The following is a 10,692-nucleotide window of genomic DNA, read 5'->3' as shown; positions in this document are numbered from 1 at the left end:
GTGCCACGAAGTGGAAGTCGCCCTTGGGCTCGCTCCGCAGCAGGTAGCCCTTGATGCGGTGTGGCAGCGCCTCGTCGGCCAGCTGGAAGGTGCGGCCGTCCACCAGCACGAAGAGCCGGTAGTCCTGGGGCTGCACAACCTCGAACTTCTCCGCGCATTGGGCGCACAGCGCCTCGGCCAGCGTGTCCGCCCGCGACGCCAGCGTCCGCGACTGCTGCTCCGGCTCCAGATACGACACGCAGATGAAGTCCTGCAAGGCAAGACGGAGGGGGTCATGGTTACCGGCGGGGCCAAGCCCACGTCCTGTCTCACCCCTGCCCCGATGCTGGGAGCCTGGACAGGAGAAGCTGCGTGGCCTTGTCCTCTTTGGGCCCCCCGATTCCTCTCCATAGACAGCGGATGGATGGCAGGAGGGGTCGTGAGGCTGGCCGTCGGGGTACCTGCGGCTGACCCTGCTGCGTGACCTCAGGCAAAGACCCTCCTCTGAGCCTCAGCTCTCACTAGGTCAGTCGCTTGGTCTGGACACAAGGAGTGAGCGCGCCCCCTGGTGGCCAGCCCACGGGCTTGCTGTCATTGAAAAAATCTATTTTTCACTTTCTCTTCTTCCAGGAGTCCCCCTGTATTCCAGGCACTCTGCTGGGCACACGGGGCAGCATAAATAAAATCAAAGATTCAGACCCACCCCAGCATTCCATGGCTCAGCTGGAGCAGCTAAGGCAGGCTGAACAGTTCAGGCCCTAGGGCTGGAGGGGCCTGGGGATGGGAGGGTGGTGTTCCCAGGAGGAGCAGGCTGGCAGGGAAGGGCGGGGGAGAAGACTTGGGGGAAGGAGATGGAGAGTGTTTGCAGAAAACAGCACACTCACACCTGAGTCCACCAGAGACAGTGGAAGGAGTCCCTGCCTGGCTTTGAATCTGCTCCCACTCACTGTGTGACCTTGACTTCTCTGGGTCTCCATTTCCACTACTGTTAACTGGGGATAAAAGCAGTCCTTTCTCTGTGCCTGGGGGTGGAGCACAGAAAACTAGCTCAGAGCCTAGAAGATTCCCCTTTCTTCCAAGGGCCCAGAGGGCGGGCAGGAAGTGTGTGTGCGGGGGAAGGATGGTGACAGCACAGCGGTCTCCTGATGCCGCCTAGTTCAGAATGGAGATTATTAATGACTACAGAGTAGTGCCAGGCTCTGTGTCAATAGTCCCTGGGATCATTTCTTTTTTTTCTTCCTGGGAGGGGAAAGCCCAGCCCGCTTCCCTGGGTCTCAGTGGCTGCCTATGCTCCCCTCAGCCACCATCAGGCCTCCCCCAGAGTCCTTGACATCCGATGACTCTTAGGCTCTGGGCTTTGTCTCCTGAGGGTAGGGATGTATTGTGTGCGGTGCAGAGGACACTGGGAAGGGGGCGGACAGCGGTGCCCTCCTCAGACCCCAGAACGGTGCTGATAAGTCTCATCCCAAGCCTCTTCCTGAGCTTTGCCTCCTTAGTGGGACGCACTGGTGCTCAGCATTGGGAATCCACGAGGTAGAAGCAAGAAGGAAGGAATGAGAGGGTCACCCTTGGACCAAGGGCGCTCACATTCCAAGAGTTGGTGGAGGGGCAGCTGTCCCAGAAGGCGGGAGGGAATGCTGGTGTGCTGCAGCTGCACTCGCCAACTTATGCTGGCTCATACCAGCTTGAGAAAGCCAACATCTCTTCCCAACTCCAAGTTCCACGATGCCAAGTTAGTAGCTTGGAATCAGCCACAGTGGCAGTATTTACAGTAATACCATGGAAATTGACAGAAGCAAAGATCAGAGCCTTTTTTTTTTTTTCTTTCTCCCCAGAGAACCAGTTACTAAACATTATCAAGACACCATTGATTAGAGGAGGAGGGACATCAGCTTGGCTGATGTTAGAACATGTACTGGGGAGGCAGAGCTCAAATGGGCCAGAGCCCCCCCTGGGCTGACAGGAAAACTGCGTCCCAGAGAGAGTTAGACACGGCTTGGGATCACACAGCAAGCTAGTACAGAGCTGGATCCATACTGTGAGCCTCTTGCCTCCCAGGCCTGGGCTCTCCCAGTTATAGAAAGGGCATGTGGAAAGCAGCCAGGCATGGGATTCAGGTCCAGTGTGCCCTAGATGCCAGGGAAGTGAGTCTGGAGACCTACTCACAGTTCTGGACTGTGAAGCTTGATTCACTGTCCCAACTCCTGCCATTGTGCATACTCCCCAGTCCCACTCTGTCCCAGGCCCTGAGACATGTGAGCAATAGGGCCTGCTCTCTCAGGGTTACAGCTTTATACACAGATGGTTACAGTACAGGGTGTATGTGCTGCAACAGAAGCAGCAGCAGCAGGAAGCACTTCTAACCCATGCCATAGGGAGTGGGGAGGGGGCAGGCGGGGGGTGGCAGGGAAGGCTTTTCAGAGGAGGGGCTGTTGGAGAAACTGAGGCTGGGCAGTGGCAGCTGGTGAGGAAGGGGAGATGGACCAGCATGGGCTGAGAGGCTAAGCCCTAGGGAGTCGAGCTCAGCGTGCTCATAGCTGTTCTGATGCATGAGTTTGAGTAGGCTCCAGGAGTTGGTGATGGACAGGGAAGCCTGACATGCTGCAGTCCATGGGGTCACAAAGAGTCAGGCATGACTGATTGACTGAACTGAAATGAACTGATCTGATGCAGCCTCGGAGGTGTGGGATAACGGGATGGGTGGGGCAGGAGTCTGGCCACCAGTGACTTTTGAACACTGAGTCTGTACAGACAGAAGTGAGGAAGGATGGGTGGGTGGGTTGGAGGTGGGCAGGCTGTGGGCAGGCTAGGGGCAGGGGGACCCTTCGCAGCTGCTGCATTTGTCTGGGCACCAAGTGGCAAGGCTGCAGATCAGCTCCTGGGCTTTTTAACTGGGACAAACCACTGGTCCCATCTCCGGCCCTAACAGCCTGCTCGGACATCAGAGACTCTGAGGAATGCTGGGTGAAGGTCTCCTTCTTCCTAGCTCTATCTTGTGTGCCCAACTGAAACGCCGATGCTCGCTGGTACCTTTCTCTTCTCCAGCCCTCAACTTCTCCTCCCCAGCCCCTAACCCGGCACACAATGGCAGGCTGGGGGGCTCAGTGCCATTGCTCCTGAACTGGCAGGCAGTAGGGATGGTCTGGGAGCAAGGTTCCCCCGTCCCCCCCCACCCTCTCGGTTCCAGGCCGCACCTGCACGGAGGAGCGGGAGGCCCGAGCCTTGTTGAGCGTGCGCCGGCGCTCCCAGCGGTGGATCGAGTCCTGCACCTCCACGCTCAGCTGCCGGGTCACCGTGATCTTGTCGTAGTTCTTGATGTGCTCCAGGGCCCCGTAGGTGGTGGTCAGATAGTAGGAACCTGCAGGAGGCAAGGGTGTGGAGGCGGAGCCTGAACCACCGCCTCCACCCACATGCAACCGGAGGGAGCTGGTCCCGGCTTGGTCCGCCCCACCCACCTCTGTAAGCCCCACCCACCGCCGCTGGCCCGAGGCGCCTGCGGCCAGGTGGTTTGGTCACTTGCTGAGACTCAGACCCGCGCCCACCGCAGAATCAAAAGATTCCTCGAGTCCAGCCCTGAGCTGTACGGCTCTGCTCAAAGCTTGTCATTGGCTCCCCTTTAGGACGCAACTCTTGCTTATTTTACTCTTGCCTGGAAAATCCCGTGGACGGAGGAGCCTGGTGGGCTGCAATCCATGGGGTCGCTAAGAGTCGGACACAACTGAGCGACTTCACTTTCACTTTTCACTTTCATGCATTGGAGAAGGAAATGGCAACCCACTCCAGTGTTCTTGCCTGGAGAATCCCAGGGACGGGGGAGCCTGGTGGGCTGCCGTCTATGAGGTCACACAGAGTCGGACACGACTGAAGTGACTTAGCAGCAGTCCTTGCTTATTTCTAAACTGATGCTTTAAAGTGAGTTTTTAGTTTTAAAATGTAAAGATACTCAAGAAACTAACAGCCATGGATGTCTTTAGGGTGGGGAAAGCAGTGCCTTGGAGACATGGGTGGGCAGGAGACCTCTCTCTGTAGGTGTCATATACATTTTATTTAAAAAAAAAACTTAAAAAATATGTGGAGAAAATGTTAATTATGTTTATATGATGACACACAACTTTTAATAATTTAAAGAAAGTTAAAAATTTGCATCCTTCATTTCTCCGTTTCTTTTTATTTTAATTCATACATATTCCTAATACCTAATGTTTCCTAAGGTAATTTAATTTTTGAAATATGTCGTGCATGTGTGCTAAGCTGCTTCAGTCATGTCCGACTCTGTAACCTTATAGGGACTGTAGGCTGCCAGGCTCCTCTGTCCGTAGAATTCTCCAGGCAAGAATAATGGAGTAGGTGGCTATTCCCTCCTCCAGGGAATCCGCCAGACCCAAGGACTGAACATTACAGAGCAGAGCAGTGATTTTTGACATGAGGGTCATCTGCCAGTGAGCCACCCAAATCTCATCTTCTTTTTCTTCCTAATTAATTGCTGGCTCAGAGGGTAAATGGTCTACCTGCAATGCAGGAGACCCAGGTTCAATCCCTGGGTTGGGAAGATCCCTTGGAGAAAGAAATGGCAACCCACTCCAATACTCTTGCCTGGAAAATCCCATGGACAGAGGAGCCTAGTGGGCTACAGTCCATGGGGTCACAAAGAGTCGGACACGACTGAGCGACATCACTTTCACTTTCTTTCTACTTGTTTGGGGTAAGTAACACAACTAAAATGCTCACTTCCCAGAATCTCTTTCAGTTTGAGGTACAGGACAAGAGACCCCATTTTGGCTGCTACACAGATATAAGTGGAAGCCCCTGGTTGGGGCTTCCAGGAAAGCCTTTAGTAAGGGACAGACTTAGTTGATACATCTTGTCAGATTTTGGTTTGTCTCCTCCCTTCCTCCTGTCTGGAACACAGAGGTGAGCCCGGAGGCACAGGAGCTGTTTTGTGATCAGAGGTGATAGTCACAAAGACAAAGGTTCACATCCTAAAGAACAATGGAAAGAGCTGGGTCTACAATTTCTTGATGGCAGGGATAAAAACTGCCATCATTATCAGTTGCTTACCCCAGGACTTCTTTTTCTCATTCAGATCATTTATTCAGAGCGGTGTTAGTGAAATTTGGGCTGTCTCATCTGTGTGATATTGCAACATGAAAAGTCACATACATTCTAAGGAGACCCCACAGAATTGAGAAACCTTCAACAGTACAGAGTCACAGATTACAAAATTAATACAAATAATCCCCCCAATTTGGCAGGAAACACCTATAATATGAGGAGACCCGGAATGGAAGGGGTCTTGCTTTTCAATAAGGCAGTTACAAAATGGAAACAAAACCAAACAAAACCAACCCCAGGACTTCTTGATGCAAGAGACAAACCAGTCCCTTACTCTGATTTAAACCATTATTAGGTACGTAGTGAGTTATTTGTAGCCCAAAGCATTCCTAACTGCTACACTGGATGAAGCTGCCTACATATTGCTACAAATTCCACAACCAATATGTGAAAAGTTCATAGCCTGCCTGGGGTGAGTAGGGGATGAGATAAAGGGGTTTGTGGCCACAGGATCACTCGCCCTTTCATGGCAGTACAGGAAGGAGACAGTTTTTGAAATAGGTGTCAAGGCCAGGGCTTCCATGGTGGCTCAGCAGTAAAGCATCCGCCTGCCAATGCAGGAGATGTAGGTTTGATCCCTGGGTGGGAAAGAGTCTCTGGAGAAAGAAATGGCAACCCACTCTAGTATTCCTGCCTGGGAAATCCCATGGGCAGAGGAGCCTGGAGAGCTACAGTCCATGGGGTCACAAAGAGTCGGACACAACTTAGCAACTCAACAACAACAAAAACAATATCAAGGCCAACACGGAACTTGGCTTAGCGTCCCTTATCAGAGAAGGGCCAGTAGACCTCCCATGGGCCTCCTATTCCAGCCCAGCTCAAAGCCTGTGTGTTCCAGGAAGACTTGCCTGCTGCCTCCAGCCCTTGCTGGCCAAGAGTCCCAGTCCTCTAGCTGGCATTCCCCACGGTCGTGTTTCCCGTGGTGATCACATCCCCCTGGCTGGGAAGGGGCGACTGGCTGTAGTGCACTGACTGCGAATGTTCAGATTTGGGGCCACAGAGCAGGGTCCGGGTCTCAGCCTTCAGCAGGCAGTCCTGTGTTTCAGGTGAATTAGTGTTCTCTGTGCTTCCATTTCCTCATCCACAAATCCCATCAAATGCAGTGAAAAGAGAGGAACACACGTAAAGTGCAGTGCTCAGTAACACATGGTGGTTAGGTGACCTAAGGGAGGTGCTCCGGAGGTTCCCCACCTTCTTGGGCAAAGGGACGAACTCTAGCCCTGCCAGCACACTCCTGCTTGCTCACCACCTGCTTTTCCACAGCCTCCTGGCTCTCCTAGACCACTAATCTTGGACTTGGGGTCCTCTGCAGTTCCCACCATGACCACTAGGTGGCAGGTGACTCTGCACGTGAGTTTTGGAGCTGGGCAGTTCTCTTTAGGGAGAGTGTGCTACTGATGGAAAAAGCTCATTGCCTCTCTTAAGATATTATTAGCTCAGCATGGCCAGCTGTCAGCCAATGTGCAGAGGGCATGTGGGTAAAGGAATCTATGAGGGTGCTTCTGGGAGAGTTTGTATTTTGACCTGGCTCCAGCCAGGTTCCTAGCAGCTGCATGGGTCTCCCATCAGTCCTGTAATTGCCCAGAGTGATGGACGCTGCAGAGAGGGTGGGAGGGGAGAAAGGGGCCAGGGTTCCATCGGCCCAGTGTCCAAGTACTCTCTACTTCGTACAGGAAGTCCCTGATCTCTCACTGTCTAAAAGCCTGCTACAAGAAAGTGGGACTCTGTTTCTGGTTTTTGCCAAATTACAGCATGTGAAACTAGTTGGAAGAACATGAAGGTCTTACAGGTTTCTGATGAGTTCAGATCTGTCTGTTCAGCCTGTGAAATACAGGAAGGCGGAAGCCCGTTCCACCTCTCCTCCTGCCCCCATCTGCTTCTGCAGAAGGGTGGAGTGCCCGGATGGTCTGAAAACCCCAAATCTAGTCCCATGCCATCTCTTTCCCAAGCCACAGAAGTAGCTTGCCTGAGATCTCCAGCCAATCAGAGGCAGAACTGGGACCAAAATCCAGCCACCAAACTGCTCTTTTCTATACTCTGTGTTAGTTCTCCTCGTGTATGTGTGTGCATGTGTGTGTGTGTGTGTGTGAGCTTAGTTGCTCAGTCATGTCCAACTCTTTGCAACCCTTTGGATTGTAGCCTGCCAGGCTCCTCTGTCCATTTGATTTTCCAGGAATTTTCCAAGAATACTAGAGTGGGTTGCCATGCCCTCCTCCAGAGGATCTTCCCAACCTAGGTCTCCTATGTCTCCTGCATTATAGGCAGATTCTTTACCCCTGAGCCATATGGAGTAATTGAAGTTCTCAAGAGTAGGGACTTCCTGGAGCCTGCTCCTAGTTCGGGCATGTCTGACTCTGCAGAGCACCAGGGGTGGGGATATGCCATCAGGGATTGAACCCGGGCCTTTGGCAGAGAGAGCGTGGTGTCCTAACCACTGGACCACCAGGGAATTCCCAGGCAAGTCCCTCTTTTTACTGAACTTCAGAGGCTTCGGTGATGTGCAGCACCCTTTGGGCCACCACCCGGTGAAGACAGGAGAGTAAAGCTGGGGAAACTCAGGAACCTCCCCCCACGTCCCCTGGTGCTCTGTCGCCTGCTCTGGGGCCCAGATACATCTAGATGGAAGTCATTCCATCAAGACTGGCAGACTTGGGTTACCCATTCTGGAGGCCCCCAAATTGTCCTTCTGCCAGAGTCCAGCACCTGTAAGGCTGGGCTGTCCTAGATGCAGAGCCTCCCACTCTGGCTTTGGGAGTAGGAACAGAGAGAGGGGCAAGGGGGCACACACGCCCCCCAGTCTACTTCCTGCCATTTCTCCTTCCAGCAAACACCCCATAGAATTCCTTAGAAATTTCCCCATGGTGCCAGAGGTGGGGCAGGGGGCCCTGACTCTTAAGTCTGTAAAGGAGTAGTGTGCAGGGTATCCAGGCAGTGTTTTGGGTCAGAAACTGTGAAATGTTTAAGATCTTTGTGTATTTATTTGTATTTGGCTTGTCTCAAAAATACTTCATGTCGCTGAATATATAAAATAGGTAGGCAACAAGGATTTATTGTATATCACAGGGAACTTTAGTCAATATCCTGTAATAGCCTATAATGGAAAATAATCTGAAAAAATAATACATAAAACTGAATGACTTTGCTGTACACCTGAAACTAACAAGACATTGTAAATCAACTATGAGATCAGATCAGATCAGATCAGATCAACTATACTGCAGTTAAAAAAAAAACAAACTTAATGAAGCCCCCAAACAGACTAGCTCTCCTGACCACAGGATTTCAGCTTTCCCACCCGAACCCCTTGTGGGTTTCAGGAAGAGAAAGAAGGTATCCTAGGAGGTTATGGCACAATTGAGGTGGGAGGGTTCATGTCCATAAGTAGAGGGTAGTTGGATCAAGGATGTCTCTGGCCTGGCCCTACTGTGTGCCACCATGCCTGGCGTGGAGCCCTGCTTGGCAGCGAAGATTGAGGCTCTGGATGGAGCAGGGGTCACTGTGGCCAGGGCATGGCTGACCACTGCCGGGGAACTGGCCGGCCAGGGCTCAGACCCAGTGCAGAGCCCCACAGCCCTGCCCCATCCTTCCACTCTGCAAAGGGCTTTCCCTGACATTGTCTTTAAGACCCCCACAACAGTCCATGGGGCTGGGCCAATCTTCAGTGGCTTTACACGCTCCCCTGAGCTGCCAAGAACTCACAGGACTAGATACGTCATACTGTCACCCCAGAGACCAACACAGGCTAAAAAGGCAAACAGATGCAAAGAGGGCCAGCTTATCTCAAGAACCACAAAGCCCAAAGGGGCCACTGGGGGCCTGAGAGTCTCTTCACGCTTTGGGGGTGATGTCTCAGAGGGCGGCTTGGGGCTCCCTTGGATCTGCTATCTGGGCTGGCTGCCCCTCAGGGATTCTTGGTGGAGGGGTGGCTGAGGCTAAGTGGGTGGAAGGAAGTGGTGGGAAGGAGGAAAGGGAAGGGAAAGTGAGGGTGGGACGAATTACGCTCCCACCCTCGTCCTCCAGGAGAGTTCATGGCCTCTTGTCACAGCATCACTTTCTTCCTGCCAGAACTGGATGAGTGGAAGCCTGTGAGTTCCCAGGGCCAGCCTTAAGAACTTGACCATCATTCCCTTATTGTTTATACTGCCAGCAACGGCTGTTCCCTGTGCGAAGATGGCCTTTTGTCCTTCTTTATCTGACTGTTGTTTATCCTTCAGTGTTCAGCTCAGACATCACCTCCTCCAGGAAGCCTTCTCTGATTGCACAGACTAAGTACCGTGCTCTGGTACCCTCAGGGCCTCCCTTGACAAGCCTCGATGATGAGGTCTCTTTACTGGCGCAGCTCCCCTGCTAGTCTGTGAGCTCCCCCGGGACCGGGAATGTGTTAGGTATCGTGTCATGCCCCAGGAATCTGGTATGCAGGAGGTTTGGGTTGAGCTGCCCAGCGAGCCCCTGGTGTGGCTGGGTCAGGGGTGGGCGAGAGGCCCCGGGGGTCCAGAGATGGGTCTGGCACAGTGACTCACCCTCCCCCAGCTGCAGGGCGGGATCCATGAGCTCCATCATGTATTCCACGTTGAGAAGCATCTCTGTGAGGTTGCTGCGGGCCAGGACGTACATGAGCACCGGCAGGAAGTCGTCTGCCCCGTAGGGCTTCCCTGGGAGAGGAAGGAGGCGGAAGGTGGTGAGTGCGAGGCTCTCCTTGGGAGCTGCTCCCTGCCCAGGGCAAGGATCAGTGGTTTGCTGGGTGGGTGGGTGATGGTCACCCCAGAAGAGGAACCTTTGTGTTTTCTCCTGACTCTCAGGACATGGGGCAAGCCTAGATCAGCCTAGTCAGAAGGCCTGAGACACAGTCTGGGTTTCGGAAGAAGGAACCGAGAAAGGCGCCCTCCACCGGGTGGGCAAGACCAGCCCCTTCCCCTCTGCCAGCTCTTCCCCTCTGCCATCCTCATTCAAGTTCACGTCACACTTCACGGACCCACCCAGGAGCAGCTGTCTGTCTCAGGTCTTCTGGGAAGGCTCCCTGTCTCTGTGACCACACGTCTCCCCTGCAAAAGCGAAGCCCTCCCTCCACCAGATGCCACGAGGCCTGAAGCTCCCCCTCCAACCTGCATTCTTTGGGGCTATGTGGTCAGTCATGTCTGACTCTTTCATGGACAGTAGCCTGCCAGGCTCTTCTGTCCAAGGGATTTTCCAGGCAAGAATACTGGAATGGGTTTCCATTTCCTCCTCCAAGCAATCATCCTGATGCAGGGATCGAACCTGAGCCTCTATGGCAGTTTAGCACCGGACCTGGATCCAAGTCCCAGGGTTAGCACTCACCCGCTCGCTCACTTGTGACCCTCAAGTGAGCCCAAGCTCGACCTCGCCGCGCCTCAATTTCCTTGACTATAAAATGGGGTAACAACAGCATCCGTGCCTCATGTGGGTGGTTGTGATGTTTCAGTAATAAGACAGAATGTTATTGCTGTCGTTTAGTCACTCAGTCCTGTCCGACTCTTCGCAACCCCATGGACTGTAGCCCTCCAGGCTCCTCTGTCCCAGGGATTTTCCAGGCAAGAATACTAGAATGGGTTGCCATTTCCTTCTCCAAGGAATCATCCTGAC

General features: G+C 53.2%; 1 protein-coding gene across 1 annotated transcript in view; it reads right to left on the bottom strand.

Annotated features, from left to right (window-relative positions):
• The window catches only part of RIN3 (Ras and Rab interactor 3), a 120,105-nt gene that overhangs the window by 697 nt on the left and 108,716 nt on the right, over positions 1–10,692 (bottom strand). The window contains exons 9-11 of the mRNA XM_010836202.1: positions 9,612–9,743; positions 3,174–3,337; positions 13–250 (exon numbers count right to left, since the gene is read on the bottom strand). Coding sequence (XP_010834504.1) covers positions 13–250; positions 3,174–3,337; positions 9,612–9,743 — 534 coding nt within the window. The remainder of the gene's footprint in view (positions 1–12; positions 251–3,173; positions 3,338–9,611; positions 9,744–10,692) is intronic.

Source organism: Bison bison, unplaced genomic scaffold, assembly GCF_000754665.1.
Source record: "Bison bison bison isolate TAMUID 2011002044 unplaced genomic scaffold, Bison_UMD1.0 scf7180017864061, whole genome shotgun sequence".
Taxonomy (NCBI): Eukaryota; Metazoa; Chordata; class Mammalia; order Artiodactyla; family Bovidae; genus Bison; species Bison bison.
This window is presented reverse-complemented; position numbering and strand designations above follow the sequence as displayed.